Consider the following 21,935-nt stretch of genomic DNA (forward strand, 5'->3'; position numbering starts at 1 on the left):
TTTAAGCATAATCGGAGACGGCCAATATATATATATATATATATATATATATATATATATATATATATATATATATATATATATATATAACGCACTTCTTTCAATACTTATATCATTGTAGCCATCACGAACGCGATTATTTAGGTGTCATTCATTATTTTCATTAGCCATGTTGATTATTTTTGTCACACGATTTTTTTAATAGTACGCAGCAGCTACAGATGCAGACAAACGACCGGCCTTTTCTGCGGCCCAGTGGAAATATCGCCAGAGAAGATACGTCACAATTTGTGTGCCTTAAAAGTCAGTAAGGCTATAGAACATGTCGCAATGACAGGGGTAAGTTAAAATTTACTGTGAAGCCGCCATAAAACGCCTCGCACGCGCGTTAAAATTCTTTTGTGACATTTCGAAGTGCTGTGCTGTAATTTCAGTAGCGGATACACTAAAAGAAAAAAAGCGTCTTACTTTTGCCTCCACCGCACCAAAGTTCCATTACAGATAAAAAAAAATCAAATAAATATGAATACACCACGTGTCGTGTTATCGCACTGAATTTACGCTGGTAAAAAGGCACAAGCTTACTGAAAATTCTCGATGAGGAAAACACCCGCGTAAACTGAACAAGCATGGACAACTTATTTCGTACACGCTAAGTTTACACAGCTGTATGCGCACGCCATCACTGGTAAGGCCGTACCGTGTATACATTGAACGTTACAAGATCGTTTTGGGCGATAATATGAAACTATGAACGTCTCACGCTCAAACTGATGACAGAGTCTTAAGAATTTAATCTATCTCAACTGATGTACTGTCTCACTTCATAGTGCCGTTTAAGTCCTTTTTGATTGGGGCAAACTGCAATGAACACCCGTGAACTTTTTTTTTGAGGTGTACATTAAAGAGCCCCACGGGGTCAAAATTTGCGAGACGGCGTCCCTCGTAATCATATATCGTGTTTCTGGAACGTTAGACTCCGGCAATTATTAGTATTTTCCCTTTCAAAGGAAACTAAAGGGCAAAGCTATATTTTGCGTATTACTAAAGTATAATTTCACTATTCCGAAAACATCTTCTCGACCGCGACCTCACGCTTAGTCAACGAGAAAACGCGCGAAAATGAAATGCGGGTGGAGACAGCCCCCTTCGGATTCCCGCACCAAACAGTGTGACGTAAGAAATTTCGAAGGCGTCTATATTGGGTCCTACGTATACCTTCCAATCGTTCAAACAATAAAGTACGTTGAAATCTGTGGGTGCCATATACTTAACAGGCGAAGTTTCAAAAAATTTCATCAAGCCAATACCACGAGGATACTGGACACTTTTAGGTCACGTGCTGGGGTATTGGCGCCAAGTTTCGAAATGAATGAAACTTTGTGAACTTCATTTTCTCCTCTAATACAGGAACTTTTGATAGTGAAACACATGACAATATATATATATATATATATATATATATATATATATATATATATATATATATATATATATATATATATATATATATATATATATATATAGATGAAATAGATGATCAGAGTTTCTTCCGGCTACCGTAATAAAAGTTATAAACTTCGGGAATAGTACAGTATAGGAAACAAAACAATAAAATATTTATTTAATCCTAACAGTTTCGGCTGGTGGACCAGCCTTCTTCGGAGGATGTAAGTGAAATGATACAAGGAGGATGTAATACAAATGATACATTTCACTTACATCCTCCGAAGAAGGCTGGTCCACCAGCCGAAACTGTTAGGATTAAATAAATATTTTATTGTTTTGTTTCCTATACTGCACTATTCCCGAAGTTTATAACTATATATATATTCAGAGTGCAGTTTGTCAATCTAAACCAAGTAATTGTATTGTTCCTCTTTAGTGTCCCTTCAAGTTCCACGCAACGGTTATGAGCAGCGAGAAACAACTCGATTCACATCGCATAATATATCGACGCGTGCGCACACGACAGCGGAAGCAATAAAATATTGACAAGTCGAGCTTCCTACACGAACGCGATTCGCTATCGCGGAAGACGTCAAAACTCGGATCGATATTTATGTACGTGTACGTTCGTGCTTCCTTTTTTTTTTTCTTTTTTCGTCTGGCTCTACACGGGAAAACGGATAGATGTTCCGGGTATTAAAATCGAAACTCCCGGCGTTGTATGGAAAGGCTAGATGGGCGAGAGAGGGGTATATAAACCCGATCGATTGATGTATATGACAAAACGCCGACGACTCGGTTCCCTGCACTGAACGCGCAGTATATTATATATATATATATATATATATATATATATATATATATATATATATATATATATATACTGCATGGGCACGTTCGCCAAGCAATTCCCTTATCCGGCTAGCTGGAGCTCCCACAAGCGTGCGTTCGAGTCCGCAAACGATCGCTTTTATTGATTAGAGTCTGCGCGGCTGATAAATTTAGTGACTGCGAAAGGCGTCGACCATCGCGTGCATAAGCAACACTCTTTCGGCTTCCCGAACCGAACGCCCCTGCGAAAAAACAACAAAAAAAAACAAAAAAAACACACAGACAAGAAAAAGTAAATACAAAATTGTATATCTTTCACGATCTGCTGACCCCCCCCCCCCCCACTTGCTCTTTTTTTTGTCTTCTTTTTATAACGTTTGCTTCGGGCTTTTGGTTCGCTCTGTCAGAGTTGTACCAAGCTGTACTAATTTAGGCACTATAGAGTCCCTACGATTTCCTGTTTAGGGTAGCAAACCGGATGTGCGTCTGGTTAACCTCCCTGCATCTTTATCTTTATCTTTATCCCTGCATTTTTATCTCCCTTTCCTTGCATATTTATCTCTCTCTCTCTCCTGTTTAGGCACAGACAACTTCACAACTGCACCTATTTCATGTAAACTATACTACACCACGAGGGCTCATGCGTGTAGTCCCCCGACATGGATCGGCCGTTATACGCTTCTCGGCTGCTGGCTCGAAGTTCCCTGGTTCGATCTCAGCCGTGGTGGTCGCATTTTCGAGGCGGTGAAATGGTAGCGCTCAGCGTATACTGTTTGATGTGCACCTTAAAGGACACAAGATATACTGTATGGTTTCGGGAGCTCTCTTCTTCGTTGTCCCTCTTAACTATATTGTGCTTTCGGGACGTGAGACCGAAGCTATTATTAATAATTAACGCATCCAAGTAGACGACGCAAGTGTTTAGGCAAAAGTAGAAATGAACGCACTCCACGGAGAAATATTTTTCCGAATTCCCCTCGCTCCCTTGATGTCTGATTATCGAGGATCGTTTTGTTATCGATGACTAAGTAAAATATTTGAATGGGATTTCAAAGTGTGCACATGTGAGATGAAAATGCGGAAAGGGTATTTCCGTCTCAGTGACCGTAAGAAATGTATAAACGCTAAAAATGAGCTAATAATCATTCGTTTATTTATTTATTTATTTATTTATTTATTTATTTATTTATTTATTTACTTATTTTTACCTGTTTCACAATTTCGCACGTGTCGTCGCGCCGCGTATAGCAATGTGCGGAGTGCATGGCGCGGAATCAGGAACGCGCCTGGAAAACTCGAACGAGAACTTGCAGCGTTACGCATGCGCACAACAGCTGCACAATAGCCGACTGCTTCATTAGTCGGGTGCCTGCAGCTCTGCTGCACGGCATTTGGACGCGACGCCCAAAATGTGAGAAAAAGAGCTAGAACGGGCAGGTGTTTCAAAAAAATGACGTGAAAGTGGAAGAGGAGGTTACGCCAAGAACTAGAAATGCCGCAAATGATAAACTGTGACGAATAATAAGTGTGGCAGCAAAGAAACATCGCCCTTTAAACTCAAAAAGAAAAAAAAATGCATGTACGCGGAAACAGAACATAACGCAGCGTTTAATTAACTGATGAAAAACATGAACCTTAACCTGCACCAGGGTACTTGTATTTCCGGACAAACGCTCATGCTTTTACAAGTTATATGCACATTTGCCTGACTTTTTCTTTATAGTTATATCATAATTAGGCAGTTGTTTGCCTGGTTAAGACTCCAAAAACTTGTTTTACCTGAAAGGTACACGCTGGTGACAAATGTTTCACAGTTCTCTAGCTGTGCGCGCACTTCTTATCTTCTTGTGCACGTTACTTCATGAACGCAACGCGGTTTAATGTCGCTTTTAGTTCATTGTATTCCTTTAAAATGCTAGAAATGATGCGAAAAGTTGGGACGCAAACTGAGAATCGGGTATCTCAAAATCAAGGGTATAGGCAAAAGTAAGAACAGCAATGACAATAACAAAAATATGGAAATGTCGAAAGAAATGAAACTGCCTTGTTTCCCATGTAAGAGAGAACGCAGGGGAAAGGAAAGAACTTGAAATTTTCGTACTTTTATAAGTACTCTGGGTATTCAAGTGTATACACGTGATAATAACTGCGAGTTTGTTAAAGCTAAGCCTTCGAAGTTCTTGAAGTGGTAAAAGAAAGACGGAAGGTTAGAAGATATAACGGAGCGTGTGAAACAAAAAGACAACCGAACGAATTATACTACGCTTAGGGAATTTACAATTGGAGAGGAAACACTGTATACAAGTCGAGTTTAGTATCAAATCTGCCACAAAATAAGTTTAATACAATCCGGCATACCCATTCACGCATGCGCACAGGAACAGCTCGCCATCGTGAAGACACACGCAGGCGCTCTGTGAGCACATGGGATCGTTTTGTATATGAGTATACACGCGCATTGCGCGTCTATCAGCTTTGCCGAACTACATGCACAATGCGCTGATCGTTTCGAGACAGTAGCTGTCGGCAGACATGGGTCATTTGTTTTCCAGCACTTGCATAATCCTCCTTTAATAACGAAGGTAATTGTACAAAAAAAAAACATTATCCGCGTTATGCATTGTGCGAATCTAAGTCAATCTACTTGGTTCATACATTACAATGACGCGGACCGCAAACTACACAACCACTCACAGATGCGTTCTTTGCAGCATTCAGTTATCGTATAAAGGCTGAAAGGAATGAATGAATGAATGAATGAATGAAATAATGAATGAATGAATGAATGAATGAATGACCGAAGTATGCATATCAATAAACACCATTCATATGTACTTTTTTTCCTTTGTATCCTAAATAAAGGGCGGCTATACCAATATAGGCGAGCGACCACTGTTGGGGACACACTATATATATGAAAGGCGGCTGGATGAATTACCAATTTCGCCCGCTCTTCCCGAAAGCACGTTATAAGGCTTAAGAATTATACACACAAATGGAGTACACACAAATGGGTATTGTGTTTACGAACAATGAGAAATTACCTACTTATTCTACAAGTGAAAAAAAAACATTTCCCTCTGCCGCATCATGCAGCAAATATAGAACGAACTGTTATGAAGAGAAAGTATTAGTATATATGCACAATCGATGCTAAGACGCGTCCGAGTTCTCGTGACCAAGAGGAACACCACCAAGAACGACAGTAACAACGATAGCTTCTCATTTTCCTGTCGCTGCAGCATGCAAGAGTAGCCATTCCCCGTTCCATATTTCTACATCAACAAGTCAATCAAGATTTTCGTACGAGGCATTCCTCCGGACATAACATGAGCCCCAGCAACGACTCGGCGTTTTGTTCCAGCATCATGCGTATATGCGGCCTGCCAATAGAACACGCTAAAGCAGTGCTCATAGCGACGTCGAAAGCATATACCCGGACGGCCACACGTGCGTCGATAGCGAAGAAAGCAATGAAAGCGTTTTTACTATACGGCTGCGCCGTTCAGTACACTATATGAAGGCGATGCTAAACAACCGCCTTATTGGGTTGTACATGCGCGGCCACGTCTTTGTACTAGAGTGCTCGAGCAGCCGATTTTCGCTCTGCGGGCCGAAACCTTGAGGCAGCTTCGGGCTCCGAAGTGGTGTATCAGGAGCATGCACGGCCTAGTTGCCATGTTGAGCACGTCAGAGCCTCATACTGCCCTCAGGATTTCTCTATGCACTGCAAACCGTGGCCACGGCTGTACTTAGAAAGAGTACTATTATATATATATATATATATATATATATATATATATATATATATATATATATATATATATATATATATATATATATATATATATATATATATATATATATATATATATATATATATATATATATATGTATGTGTGTGTGTGTGGTGTGTGTGTGTGTGTGTGTTCCCTTGCGTTCTATATATCTCTATCTTTACAGATAACATCTCCCTTCGTCTACTATATATAGAGTTGTAGGGTAGCGAAGTGGATATGCCTTTGCTTAACTTCAATGTACGTTTATTCGCCCTGTTTGTCTCTGCGTTGCAATTACACAAAGCCTTCTATCAAAAGCTGATCAAAACAACAGATAACACGCAGCCATACGGATTTATATAGAAACCAATGAGAAATACGTCTGAAACGAAGTAAAAGCGCACTTTTAATGTAGACGACGGGGCGTGACCCCTGTGGTCTCTCGTATAGGCGTGTAATATGCGAGCGCATGCGCACACGCAACGTTGCATACGATAGTTCTCGCGAAGAAAAAAAAACATATATATATACTATAAAATAGGGGATACGCCGAAACACTTGCGCACGCACGTATAACGTTCGAGTTACACAACTGCACCGCCGCCTGCTGGGCGCATGTGGTTCGCCGATCGGTCATAAAATCACTGATCCGTGCCATCCTGCGGACAGCGTTAAAGAAGCCACGCAGCTGAGAAGGCCCGTATCAGACGCCGCCTGTATATTCAAGCACGCACGTGGTATGTGGCCACACGCGCGTAAGTATAGCAGGCACTGTAAGTAGTGTAAGAGAAAATCCGGAGATGTAAAGATCGTGATGCATGTGAGTCTGTATAATGTGTACTTGTGTACGCATGTAAGCGTGCACAGATACAACACTGTAGAGCGACTTTTCTCTGCAATGACCAACGTGATACACGCAACGCATTATCTCTGTATAGACATGCTGGAGTGAATTATCCTTGATAATATAGTAAACGATATCCGAAATCAGATATACGTCCGGTAGACCGTTCGTAACTCGAAGAACATCTCGCCATATTTTACTTCCATTCATCCTTTTTTGGTTGAAACGAATGTAAATTTACTTTCTACGGAATAAATTCGGTATGATGTGGAACTCTATGTCACGACGTCAATCATGTGTATGTTTATTTTCCCTGGGGGTCATCGCCACACGCATAGCGCATCGGCCATGGTGGTAGATGGCGCCCAAATTCTGACACGAAGGTCAATCGAGGGAGCCACTGTAAAAGGGAAGAGACCTCTCCTACGGTCGCTCATTGATATGGAATTGTTCTTGTATATTCCATCGAGGTTACGGTGCTCAGCTGATGAACTGAAGGTAGCGGATTCGATCCCTGATTCGGCGGTCGCATTTACATGCAAGCGGAATGTCCGATGAACTGTTCGATGTCAGTGCACATCAAAGAGCACCAGACGGCTATACTTGCGGAGCCTTGCACTACCGCGTCTCTCATGATATCACGGCGGTTTTAGTACGTAAAAAACCCCCCGGATATCACTACTATTATTAACGCGATATCGTTAAAGAGCTCGTCTTGCAGGAAATAACGTCGTCAAGTTGGTTGTGAGCGAAAGATCATCATATTTGCGTGACCAAGAATTAGGGAAATGGGCAAATACAAAAATCCTGGGTGCCAGTGTGGATCGAACCCGGGTCGTTAGCGTGGCAAGCGGTCCTTCCACAGCGCAGCAATGACTCTGCTCGTGAATACGGTGAAAATAAATTACTCTGCTTGGAAATGCAGTGAACGTAACTTTCCGGCTTTAGAGACACACGCGTCCTGTGTATACATGCTTCACAATGCAACATGAAATATTGCAGTAACAATGAGTGAGTGGTACAACCGTTGCATTGCCGTGGGGCATCAGAACATGGAATTGTCATGATGACTTCATCGTTTAAAAGCCAGTCGCCCACTATAAGAGGCACGAACGCTACTGCACCCTTAAGGCCACGTCGCTTGTGTATAGAAAGTTCGAAAATATTTCATTCAATAAGTGTTTGAAATACGCACCAGGAACATAATATTGGTACACATTCACCTCTTATAAGCGAAGCTTAAGGGTCCTCCAATTTATCATTATTGTTCCTGAAAGATAAAATTCTACCCGGCATTGATGCCATAGACGTTTCATTGCAACAAAGGCGGACAGACATGGGCGAGGACCAGTTCCGAACGACAGGCCTCGTAGATATGATCAAAATTCGAAGCAGAGGCTCTTCTTTCTTTTTTTGTTCTTTTTCGATTCGATCTCGTGCTGTCAATATGGTCGTGCGACTTTTATGACGGAGGAGACGAGTCGGAGAGGAGGAGGGGGCGGTGTCCGTTGGCGCGACGTGTAACATACACATACGCGGTTCTTACGTGGAGCGCATTGTTGCCAAGTGTCCGTGGCGACGGCGCAATATCGAGGTTCCTCGCGCGGGGCTGCTGTGACAGCGCAATGACAAGCGACACATGTCCGCGCCGCCCGGAGGGCTGCCAAGGCGCGCGAAGAATCACCCGTCGCACGCAGCTTGCTGTTGCCGCTGTGAAAGTGCCGCGCGTGTGTGCGCGTCTTTTGCGACGAAGGCTGCTTGCAGCAGCGGAGAAAGACTCGAAACGCAGCTGCTGTATACGCTTTGGTGCAGCGGCATGCAAAAGCCACAGTCGTAAAAACCACGGTCGCATGTGTCTTTCGCTTTTGTGCAGAGATCTTTTTTTTTTTTATATAGAAAACTCAACGGTTACAAATAGACTGCGGCACCTAAAGAGACACCAAAGTGGAATAATTATTTATTTTGGATTGATGAAGTGTGTACTCTCAAAACTCTATATGTCGTTAATTTAGCCATCATAGGTTTATTCATAGAGGAGAAAATCAAGGTTGCAATTTTTTTTTAGTGTGACGCCGAAATCTAAGCGCGTGACGTCAGGGATTTCAAAAGGTACGTGTCAAATTTTTGCGGCATTAGCGGAACGAAATTTTCTGCGGATGGATATCTGAAGTTTGTGGGCGTGTGATGCGTCAGATTGCTTCATTTACGCAGATCACTAACCGCGTATGACATCGTAGACGCAATCAAAATCTGCAACGTCATCTGAGTGATGATTGATTGATTGATTGATTGATTGATATGTGGGGTTTAACGTCCCAAAACCACCATATAGGGCATATAAAGCATCAATAAGCACAGTATGGTCATAGTCTAGTTAATAAATCGAGATCACATTGCAGAATGCGCCCGTACAGATAGCGGCAAGGTATGACACTAACTAAAGACAGTTCATTAGTTTTGTGAAGAAGAAGAATAACTTTATTTATGAAGTCCAGCGAAGTTGATTTGGGGCGGGCCTAGGCGTTAATGAACAAAACTGTGTTCATTAAAACCTAGGTTTTAATGAACACAGTTTTGTGTTCATTAAAAAAATCGCGGGGGGCGCTCCTTGCGCACCTTTATCCCAATGCGGCCACGGTATTTGTAATCGTGAATGGTCTATACTGTCAAGTCGGTTCAGCGATCCCTCAGTTCAGCGTATTGTGATCGTATTGCGGACATTCTAGAAGAATATGCTCCTCTGACGCATCGACATGATCGCAGTGATCGCAGTGCAGGGACGTTCTTCTTGTTATGCGGCGTAAAAAGTGGGGTATGTATGAAACACCTAATCGTAGACGGTGTAATAGCGTGTCGAATGGTCTATCAATCTTTCAATTAGGCGAAAATAGGAGAGACAGATCTATTTGATGTAAGAGTGACGACTTTGTATTTTCGTCAAACCAAGCATCTTTGCATAATTTGTGGCACGGTTCAGAAATAACTTTCTTGCTCTATGAGAAATAGACTGGCGCTGGTGTCGAGTGAACTTTTTTGTGTGCTGCAGTGGCTAATTTGTCAGCAATTTCGTTTCCTATCACTCCTACGCGACTTGGAATCCACTGAAAACATATCTTGTGGCCGTCCGGATAACAGATGGTAATTGTTTTTAATATCTCATATATGGAGTTATCATCCATACGAAAATAAATATCCTTAATCATTTGCAGCGCTTCTTTGGAGTCAGAATATATAACCCAGTTTTGCATTTGCTGGCTTTTGACAATGAATTTTGAAGCTTTCTTAAGTTATGAACTTCCATAGAAGTTTTCTAAGGCGTAACTATATATACACGCTTTTCGGATTCACTTGATGGCCATGACCCCCAACAATTCTTTTTTTTTTTTTCAGGGAGCGTGACCTTATTTTTTTCATTGAATAGAAAATATCAAGACTTGCATTCGCAGTTGCCGATGCATTGCAGGTGCCTTGTTACCTGTCTGCGTCTGATTATTTTGTGTTTGCCTTTATAGTCTGACACGGTTGATTCGGCGCGTATAAGCCAACACTGTGTTTTCTCTTTCGCGCACAATACGGTGTACGAGATGCTTGACGCGAAAATTGGCCATCCCGGCACGCTTGTCGCGTATAGCCATGTGTATACACTGAGCACTGAGTGGGACTACCGGTGTTTCTGAGAATCGAGGCACTGCCCGTGTATATGCGACGGATGAGCGGATGTATAAGTGAAGGAAAATGAGAGACCCCGAAGCGTCATGGCCTATCTGACACATTGTCAAGTTTTTGATAATATCGGAAAACCAACCACGTTTCGAAGGACAGAGTGAAAAAAATCCACAATGAAGAAAAAAGGGGTGTATGTATAGCGTAGGAACTAATATGTGAATTAGGGTCAGTGAAGGTCTGCGGAAATTCAAAACTACGCAAGTGTACCATGGAGGCCTGAGTGGATGAACAAGGTTGTTCAAAGGACTTATCGCGACTTCTTGGGCACTGGGGAAATAACGCTTGTATAACTACGACAAACTCAGAAGGAATCATCTGCTCTAAAAGACTTATATCCGCCAGAGTGAAGGAACGGTGTCCTAACACAGAAAACGTACACTTGCAAGGAAGAGTGGGCAACTATGCAGTCATCGATGAAGCCTCGCCAGCCCGTTACAATGAAAGACGGGGAGTCGTTAGAAGGGCTCGTATCTTTGTTAGACGCTACCAAATGAAACCGTGGAAAACTGAAAGCAAGCACAGCAACTTATGTCGCGCGTGTGAAATGAAATTGTAAAAATATAAGTTCGTTAAATGCAAGTGTTTGATCAGACGGTCCGCGCGCGAAGGGCAGTAATTCTCAATGGCTCGAAGATGCGATAAACAAATTGTAAATATACGCTCTGATCGAATACACACCAAAAGTAAACGACGCTTCTGCTGTTGTGTACTATTTTATTATTTTCTATTAATCAATCAAAAATCGGCCACGATCAATTACGCTTTAGAGCAAGATAAGCACAGTCGTTCACGTCCCCTATTTATTTATTTATTTATTTATTTATTTATTTATTTATTTATCTGTTTTTATGTATGACTAAATTTTCCTTGCAGCTGACGTGTGAAAGAAAGGCATCAGCATGGTTTTTTACACGCGAACGAACAGGAATAATATGGTGGAGCTAGTTCTTTAAACTTAATAGAGAATTCTCTGTGGAATCGAAAGCCTGGACTATTGAATACTGGTGAGGCCTACACCTGCAACTTGCATTCATATAAATTCATTATACAAACAATTTTAAAAAAATGAGATAAATACACATTCGTTTTTGCGTATGTATATATGCTCATATGCGGTATTGCAATATATATTTGGTCGCTCTTACGCAATACCGATGACATATAAGATATCTTTATTAGATCAACGTGTTGGCGTTCTTTTGTTGTTATAATTATCATTCTCGTTCTTTTAATTGTTATATTTACAAGTACATAACTCTATAATATATCAAATATTATAATGTACATTATAGCATATATATTTACTTGTTGTAATTACATTCTCAGCGGCAATATTTAGCGAAAATCATTCGCGGGTGATAGTGCTCTTTTGTCTCAATGCATTTGCATCGATCAAGTAAGTTTTTTTTTTTTTTAAGTCGACAGAATGTATGGCCCTGCCGGCATTAGAGTCCAGATTTATAGCCCACATTTGTCTCAATTCGTTCGCAGCACGACACTTGAAAGCCCTCACACACGAGTAGTGCAGACAGAGACAGATATCAGTCACGATCGGTCATCGCTTGTAAGGTACGATGGCGTTTTAATCGCCATCGTATTGCGGTCATCTATCTCCCAGATTATGTGAAACCCATCAAGCTGATTACTTTCTATATACTCGGAGCTTTTCAAACGCTGTCGGGCTATCGCTTGTATACAGTAAAAATGATCTATTGAGGGACATCGTGTGAAAAGGTTGCAACTTCATACGAGTAGCCATTTTAGCGAGACGCTGACCTTTTTTTTTTTAATTTTCGTTCCATTCTTTTCGCGGCATTTCAAACAGGTGTCCGTCTTTACAAGACAGTGAGCTGCGGGCCGTATGCAAACAACGATCGTATCTTATCTAGGCTCATTATAAGCGAGATAAACAACGTGAACCATCGAGCCGATAAATCCGCGAGTAGATAATGTATAGCAAACTGCCCCAAACCCCATTCCCCCTTTGCAGTTATTTGGAACTCCGCTGAAGTAATTTCGAGGCAATCTAATGGACAGTGCATGGCAAGCAATTTATCATCCCTGTTCTCACACAAACAGATATAACCGCAGTTTGGGTCTATTTTCGGCCAAAGGCAAAAGCTTATATTTGAGCCCGGTGATATACACTATTACGTGATACGTGCGAAAGCATGCCTTGAGCTTCGGCAACGGTATGAGCGCGTATAGCTGATCATCTTCGCTTCTTGGCTTCCCTCTAAACATGACGATAATTACAGCGCGAGAACAGAACGACGACAAAGAGACAAGAAGGACAGAAGCACTAACATCCAACTCATGTTTTACTTGCCTCTTTCTCGCGCTATAACTATTGTCATGTCATACCAACTAACCTAAACTGCCACACTTCTCACTAAAGTTAGGTTATTGCCGTTAACTCTTCAATAGCAGTGTGCATGGTTATTGCCGAGTTTCAGCGAACAAAGGAGCACGGCGTTGGAGACGCTGCCTATTTAGGCGAGGAACATCAGCTGAGTAAAATTTGGAACGTATAAAGCGGATCAACGCAAAGCTTACATGCGTGGAATCCCATAACGTAATCAATAACACATTTTCAAATGCAAATCCGATGAAGAGCAAATCCATATGCCGCCTTTTTTTACGCTATGTACATGCAGTTATTGAAACACGTTGTGGAGAATTTCGCGCTGTCGTCTTCCGTTATCGAACAATTGAAATTAAATTTGCCACACCATTTATGTTAAGCTCTGACTGTAGAACTACATTACTATGTCGTTTGGCTAGCACAAACTCCAATGAACCGGCATGTCCGCATGCCACGGCCAAAATATAGCAAAACTTCAGTTACAGTACAATTTGTTCGAACGAAAAATTGGATTCACTTTCAACTCATGATTACAAATTGGTTAGTAGCGGAAAGACTCGGTATATACCCCAAAAACAAAGATCGAGAAAACCAGCATTTACTTTCCTTAAACAAAATTCACGATTCGCGTTCCAAATCGCCGGGAAAAAATGAAATGTGTTTCCGACAGCTGCCTATTTTATACTCATTCACAGTATTTGGAAAAAAACGGAGCGAATAAAATTAACACTATCCTCGAAAAACATCATGAGCAACTTACGTTATACCTTAAGTATGATGACGTCAGTACCGCTCCGACTTTAGATTGGTCGACAAAACATTTCGAAACGGAAAAAAAATAAAATAAAAGAACGGTAGAATACCTCTACATACTTTCTGATTAAAATGCGAGAGGCCCACTTCTAGGAAAATGGAGCTCTGTGACGATAATCGAAGGTGAAAAACAAGAACGTCCAAAGGCGAGGCTTTCGATCGGCGCGTCTTATAACAATGCCACGGCAGTCAGGTATTCATGAACCTCCGGTAATCGGATGTTCTTTCCTGGAAGCGCAAGTTTTAGCGGAGCCGACGTCGCACGTATATAGTTGTCGGTATGCGCCGGTATATAGGTACACGTTTCACATCCTCGTATAAAGGAGCGAAAAGTATATCGCGTTTTAAACGACGTCATCTTCGATGTGCCTAGAGAAATGTCGACGGCCAGCGAGTGCCCGGTGTATACTGTTCGGACTTTATTCTTCTAATTATCATCGTTTTTTTACACTAATAGAAGTTAAAAATATCAGTCTTTCGCTTCGGCACAGTTAATGCATAAAGATGCATTTTAATTATTCAGTTTCCCAACGTCCCGAACTCTCAACGAGGATAGCACTCGCTCTGCATAATGATAGCTTGAATCGTTTTACCTGCCAAGACTTCGACATGATTTTGAGGCACGCCTTCTATATAGTATAGAGGGCTCCGCAAACTTGCGCCACGTGGGTTTCTTTTTCGTTTGTAACACGCACCCGAATACGTGCGCAGCAACACAGGGCTCTATAGCAATGATTCGTTCCGGGTAAGATCGTAGCAAACATGAATAATCATGAACTTTTGCCCATATTAACTCGTACTCACAAGAAAATTGTCGTAAATTGGGATAATAATTGTCGTACACATTGGGCTATTCTCACCGAAAAACTGCCGTAAGATAATAGTGCATAAAGCCAATCCTGATGCTGGACGTATAATAGAGAAGACGGCTGAGTATAATGACTGGAATTAAGCCCCATAATACAGAGACAATTTTTCAGGGGCGAAGCTCCTAAAGGCGTGGGTCTGTCCATCTCTTGTATGTATGTGCGTGACCACCTATAGTTCCACCTTTGCCAACTGCTTACTATACTTCGTCCTTGCAAACATCCCTCTAAGCCCCATCCACCACTTTTCCGACCATAAAGCAAATACTGTCGAGAAGTAGAGAATATGAAGTGCAAGATGGTCGTGTACTTTTATCCAGGTGCGCGTTAAAGAACCATAGATTGACCCACTGTTTCCATGCCTTGTTTGTACGTGACCGCCTATAGTTCCACCTTTGCAAATTGCCCACTATACTTCGTCCTTGCAAACATCCCACTAAGCCCCATCACCGATCCACCACTTCACCGACCATAAAGCCGTTATAATGAAGGAGGAACGGAAGCGACGTATAGCTATTACCTGCGAATAATAAAATTTCTTGTATAAATACATACAGTGTTTGTCACGTCCTTGGTGATGTAGTGGACGATTTTCGCGGATGGTTCACAATTTAGCGATGAAACCCTACAGCGCTTCGCACAACTCATCATCGTTCACTCCGTGGATATATTGTGATTTTTGTTTCATTCAATCCGACTTTTTATATACACGCAGTGTTTGGAGAAAGCATAACGGTAAAACGTCATTCCGCTGTGTTTTTTTTTGTTGTTTTTATTCGAACAGAAATGCGGGAAAATATGTGCGACCCAAGAAAATTCCAATCCTATATAGTAATTCAGTAAAACATCGTGCTGCAGTTTCGCTTGATGACAGTATCTGGAACGTTGCACCAGAATATCGTATATAGGTAACGTTAAAATATAGCGATTTATCTTGACGCCAATTATCGCCTGTCGGCGCATCTCTTTCTCTTCCATCTTGATAACTTATCGCACACAGCAACTGATAGCGAGCCACTAGCTGTGGTCAGGACAGTCTGGACGGAGTTCGCATGGTCTTTCACTTCAGCTTACCAGCTCTCAGCCAAAGATATAAGAGGCCCTTTACAAGTCATGAAAGTTCTGGTCCATATATATAGCCCACTAAAAACGAGCCAACTGTACGCAGGACGCTGAAGGTCATAAATTCTCCAGGGCGCATGCACGGAATACATTTCGAGCTTTTCACAGTTTCATATATATGCACTGCGCATCTGAACTACCGTTCTTGACGAGACATCGATTCTCGAAAAAGAAAAGCAAGAATGAACACACGTGGCTAGACTTGGAAACATACGTTCACATTAGTGGAAAGCAGTTGCTTGTATACTCGTGATACTGCCCATGCTGCGGTGGTTTAGTGGCTCGACTGCTAACCCGAAGGTCATGGGATCGAATCCCAGCTGCGGCAACTGCATTTTCAATGGAGGCGAAAATACTGTATAGGCCCGTGTGCTTACATTTATGTGCACGTTAAAAAAAACGCGTAGTCAAAATTTTCGGTTCCATTCACTATACGGTGTCTCTCTTAATCATGGTTTCGGGACGTTAAACCCCGGATATTATTATCGTATTCGTGATGCTCATATCACGTCAGTAACGTATACAAGAAACGTAAATTTTGTCGACACGTCAGCGTTGAACAGAAACACGTATCGACGCACTTACGTGGACAAAGTAACCATCTCGTTAGGCTCAGGGCTGTATTTATATACATTAACAAGAACTGAAAACGGCGAAGAAAGAATGGCACAACACTCTTTAATGCTGTGCGCTGTTATTATTCAAGAACAAATTTACCAGATACGGCCCGAGTTTTATACACTCATTTCACCTTGCCACTTCTGGTAAAGACTTTTTCTATAGCATGCAAACCCGTATATCAAAACGTACAGCGTTCGAGTGTTTGTCATGTTATGTAAACAAAGCGCAAACATATATGCGGAGCACATTAAGATGTATAGATATCAAATCAATACATTGAGTCTCACGCATTAGAACTCAAACGTTAAGACGGCGCTACAAAACTAACGTGCCACTTGGCATCCCTCGTGGCAGACCTGTGCAAGCCATGGGAAAATTCATTCGCAACAATTCTGTTTTTTTTTCTATATATGCGGACGCGTCTAATTATAGCAGCGTGGAGTGACCCAACGATATCGGCAAAGATACACGAGTGCATTTACATGTGAGTATACGAAACAAGCGAAAAATCAGCTGAACAGTTTTTCGTGATCGACATTTAAGCGAGAACTGCATGCAGTTCCCGCTGATGCGAGAGTCATATGATTTTTCATGTATAATTTAAGCACGTAAACGTATAAACATTTTGGTGCGTTAAATTCGCCATATGGTGTTAGCCAACATATATAGCGTGTGCGTGAACAGCAGAAACCAAATAGCGAACAGAAAATGAGCAATGAGGGCAATTCCCATTTGGTTACGAGACCCAATGGCTGCAAATGTTTGGCTGCAAACGGTGTTTTAAAAGCTGCGTATAATAAACCATCATATGAAGTATTAATAGCCACGCTGACAATGCCTTTTTTTCATTTTCGTGTCATTTTCGAAAGACGCTTCGGCGTTGTTTTTCACAGTCTCTGCAGACGACGTAATGGCGATGTATCAAAATATCATTACTATTATAAGAGCGTTGTATAGCAAAGTATGGTTTAAACACTTTAATACAGTTCTGCGTGTATACTGTATCCAGGGTTAACTTATACGCATCTTTTACGTCATCGCTTGGTAGCTTTGAAAAGAGACGGAAAGCGATTTGCAGTATAACAGCGCAAAACGATTGCAAGATAATGAATCCCCTTAAACGCACGGGAACGGGTATGTACCTACATCACACAGCAAAAGCTTCCCCGAACGCTAAATGCTCGAGAAGACTATTTCCTCGCTATGTTCCAGCTATCTTCCAGCCCGCATCAGTTAACAACACATTCAGCAGCTGTATACATATATGTTTGTAGCATTACTATAGTGTTAAAGATAAATGTGGAATCAACATTCCGTAAATCTTGGGTGCTGGGCGTATACGTGGAAAATAAAATTGCAATAAACTGAGACATAATTCGAAGGCCACGCGTTCCACACCGTAAGAGCTATATATAGGTACGCCATTAGTAATGCAGTTTTCGATACATACGGTTTCATGAATTTGTGGCATGCTGTTTCGAAGACGTCCAGCGTATACATAATAGCCGTTTGGCGAGTACGATGCATTGTATACGCACGTATTTAGCATTTTGCATGCCAAATTCCAGCGACTTGGTCAGGTTAACGATGTTAGCCATGCACGGTATGTAAACCGAATCGTATGTGTGACTCCATTTGTAAACGAATGTGAGCGTAAGATTAAGGATTAGTCGTGCGCGCACTCAGCGAGTTTGCTCCGCATTGCGGTGTTCGTGCCTTTCAAGTAGAGCCTGAGTTTCGAAGCTGTGCCATAACACTGTGACGTCAACGCCCGTGTTTTTTACGTGATGTCACGATGATCTGTAATACAAGGCCGCAAAGTATACTGATTGCAGAAGTTTCCAGTTCGAACGTTTCAATGTTTCTTTCTGAGAATCTTTATTTCTCATCCAGCAGTAATCTCTGTGTCGGTATCGTTATATACATATGTTTTGTTTTTACCATATTGAGCAAATATCAGGAAAAGTTAATACTATTCCTGGGAATATGTTTCTTTTCCTTTCGACACTGTTTTTGCATTTACCGTGATCGAAATGTATAGAAAAACAAACAAACCACCAAACAAAATCATTGCGAAGAACTATCAATGCAGAGTAACTCCAACATCTCAGACATTACGCTATAGATCGTTCGTTGTTTGTTTGAAGTTGCGGAGAACCCAACGCTTTTTTTTAAAGGCCGCTGTCATTTTGAATTGAAACAAATTAAGCAGTGCTTGGGATGAACAAAAATTGTACGGGTTAATATTGTGCAACGTGGCAGTTGAGAAAGTCAAAACCATTAGATTTCGAAAAATTATTTCACAATAAGTGTGCCACATTTTTTTTTTTTGTGCGATACTCGTTATACACGTCAAAACTGCTGACGCCGACAACACGATTTGTGTGAGCCTTTTTTATTTATTGAATGTTTTTTTCACCCTAAAGTCTGCAGCGTGTACCTTAACGAAGTCTGATTACGTGTAAACGTATATACGAGGCGCTCACTTCATTCGTGAAGTGCTCTGACCAAAGTAAAATGACAGGTTACACCATGAATAGTTAAAATAGTTACCTAGCATACGCAGCAAATAAGTATTCCGGCCTTCCTTCTCTTTTATTGTCGAATAGCTTTTTACTTTAATTGCTTGATTAACTGTACAAAGCTGGAGTAGATAATTTATTAGGGGAACTCAAATTTCGAAATAAAAAGAAAGCACCCACAAAAGAACTATGCCGGTACCTTGCGATGTTACGCCACTTTCTCGCAGTGCATTCACTGGCTTGCAAAGTATAAACAAGCAGCAAAGACGGGCCCACAAAGACATTTCGCGTGACAACAGCCCATTCATCAAGACGATAAATCATCGCGAAAACGGCTTCCTCGCAAAGCGAAGAAAACGACTTTTCGCACAAGTACACAGTGGTACATAAAATGAATTGCGTCCCGTTCAGCGCAAGAAAGCAGTTTGCTTGGGGGCAGTTACCTCGCTATAGAAAAATAAAATGCAGCCGCTCAGTTATTCTTTACTGTTTAGCGACGAATGCAACATGTGGAAAACGCTCCACACACAGTACTGAATCGTACTGTACACGCCAAAATAATACACATGAATGATGCAGCTCCGCAACAAAGGACCTTTAAACCTATACATTAATGAACCTAACCTTGAGCAGTCGTTATTGAGTGTTCCAGTTGCAATAAAATCGCCACGTTTAGACTACCGGGTGGGCTAGAATGGTTCAGCATCGCCGTTTTGAATAACTGAGTACGGTAACTGACCTACGCATCGAACTGCACCTATGCACGAGACGATGCATTTATTCTACCACTCCTTTTTGATATGGAAAACTGGCAAATTGTACATAACGCGTCTTTGTAAAACTGGACCTCCAGTTCCCGCTCGTATACACAAACCCCACACTACGTCCATCTCGAAAGATCGATTAACCTCTACACAATGGACTCGGATCTTCCCTCGATGGTCCGTCCGATCGCGTTCGGGATAAGCACACCACCGAGAACCGCGGCGTTGTGGGAGCACAGCACTCATAATGGCGGGCATCGTATACGTGTACGCGTTCAGCTGTTGTGCGACGTGCCGCGAGACGGAGTCAACAGCGCAGATGGCACATGCATGGCGCGGAACAACAATGATACTCGGAAATCGACCCGACCGAAGGGGAAACGATGCACCCCTCCCGGCCTTCCATCGGCGACCGTCAGTGTCAATCACACGCTCGCAACGGGCGAGATTGCCCGAGGAGATAACTTGACAGCGCGCTCTCTTATAAACCGCGGCTCCGTAGCCGCCGGCGGCTCACTGCGCATCGCGAGAGGAGAGGATCGGACACTTACGCGGCTTGGGCACGTTGCGCTTGACTTGCATCCATTTGTAGGTGGGCACCGGCGCCGGCTTCGGCGGCGACAGTCCGGAGCGCGCCGCCAGCGCGTGAGACGATGCCTGGTACGCGGCGGCCGCGGCGGCCGCCGCAGCGGCGCCGTTGTGCTGGCAACTGTCCCGCACCGCCTGCTCGTAGCCGTCGTAGGCTCCAGCGTAGCCGTTGCGCCTCTGCGTGGTCAGCGTCAGCGGATCGAGGTAAGCACTGGCCGGGTAGCCGGCCGCCGACGCGTGGTGCATGCCGGCCCGCTCTGCCATGTGGTGGTCACCCGGCGTGGCCGCATGGTGCACTCCGGCCACTTGTTCCATGTGCGCGTACTCCAGGCCGCCCGCGCCCCGGTACGGAAAGCCCGTGGTCGCCGTGGTGGGCGCGGGCCGAGGGCTGGCGCCGCCGGGGGAGCCGTAGCCTCCGCGGTGCGCCCCTGCGGGCGCCCCGCCGTGCAGGTGGTAGCCCGCGGCGGCGGCCGCAGCCGCCGCCGCAGCCGCGGCTGCCTGCTGGTCCAGGTTGGTGTAGCTCAGTCCGTTGTTGTCGTTGATGATCTGATGGTGGTGCGGGTGGTGACCGAGAGACGAAGGGTCACCGTGCAGCGGCGGCGTCCGCGGGTCCCCCGGGAACGAGATGGCCGCGGGAGGTCCGTACGCACTCTCCGCCGGCGCCGCCGGGAAGTACACCTGCGCCGCCAGGTCGTAGTGCTGCGCCGAAGAAGCGTAGGGCGCCGAAGCGCCGTCGCCGTTGTGACACATGCTCGCGTACACCACATTGGAGTTCATCGTGGATGGGGGAAATAACACGGGGGGATATAACGCTCCCTTTCTTTGCTTTCAGGCGTCGTCGTTCGGCCGCTGATCGTCACGTGACACCGGCTGCTGCTGCCCCATGCGCGAGCGGCGGGGCCCGGGGCCCCCGCGTGGCTGCTTCCACTGTTGCGCGCGTCGTACGCGGCGGCTCCGACTCTCACTGCTCACTGGCGCAGCTCCGCGCGGGCCGGCGGGGGGCCTGCACACCCCGAGCGACGACAACACGGCGCGTCGCCATGGAAACGGCGCGACGACTACCTGTGGACACACATGGCCTGCCCGTGCAGCTCTAGCGGAGGGTGCGGGTCGAGTCGCGCGCTACGCGCTCTTGCCTGGCCATTTTTTTATAGCCGACTGCCGCGCGAGCCTGCCGCGCCGCGCGCCGCGCGATCAATCGGGGAGGAGCGGAGGGCGGACGCTAGACGGGCCACGCCGACGGGACGCCGCCTCTGCCGGCGACACCGCCTCCGCGGTCGCTTGCCAGCGCCATCTATCGCCTGCCGCGCGCGTTGCTTCGCTCTCGAGAGTGCCGGAGGCCGTTGCGGGGCCACCTTGTAGTTTCTATGGTCAGGTAGGAAGGAACGAAAGGCCAGGTAAACTCGAGGAGCGGCAATCGAAGCGAGCCATCGACCGGGGGTTAACCTAGTGCGGACGTTTCCGAGGGATTCCGTGTATACTCCCGCCGCCGCGGGACACGGCGAGAACCGCGATCCCCGAGTGCTCTTCGGGGTCTCGGCCGCTATCCATCACGGCTTCCGGAAGAGCTAACGGCTCCGCTAACAGCACGCTGTACTCAGACGGCTTCCCGTGGGTCGGGCGGTGTCGCGACAAAAGAGGGCGA

General features: G+C 44.0%; 1 protein-coding gene and 1 long non-coding RNA gene across 7 annotated transcripts in view; one reads left to right on the forward strand and one right to left on the reverse strand.

Annotated features, from left to right (window-relative positions):
• The window catches only part of LOC142814598 (uncharacterized), a 496,656-nt gene that overhangs the window by 161,170 nt on the left and 313,551 nt on the right, over positions 1 to 21,935 (forward strand). The window lies entirely within an intron of this gene.
• The window catches only part of LOC119172355 (uncharacterized), a 101,654-nt gene that overhangs the window by 53,627 nt on the left and 26,092 nt on the right, over positions 1 to 21,935 (reverse strand). The window contains exon 3 of one of the 3 annotated variants that reach the window (XM_075893640.1): positions 20,254 to 20,989. In XM_075893640.1, coding sequence (XP_075749755.1) covers positions 20,254 to 20,989 — 736 coding nt within the window. Of the gene's footprint in view, positions 1 to 20,253; positions 21,435 to 21,935 lie in introns of those variants that run through there. The other 2 variants (XM_037423418.2, XR_012894958.1) reach the window with 2 other exon arrangements.

Source organism: Rhipicephalus microplus, chromosome 4 (assembly GCF_043290135.1).
Source record: "Rhipicephalus microplus isolate Deutch F79 chromosome 4, USDA_Rmic, whole genome shotgun sequence".
NCBI classification, from domain to species: domain Eukaryota; kingdom Metazoa; phylum Arthropoda; class Arachnida; order Ixodida; family Ixodidae; genus Rhipicephalus; species Rhipicephalus microplus.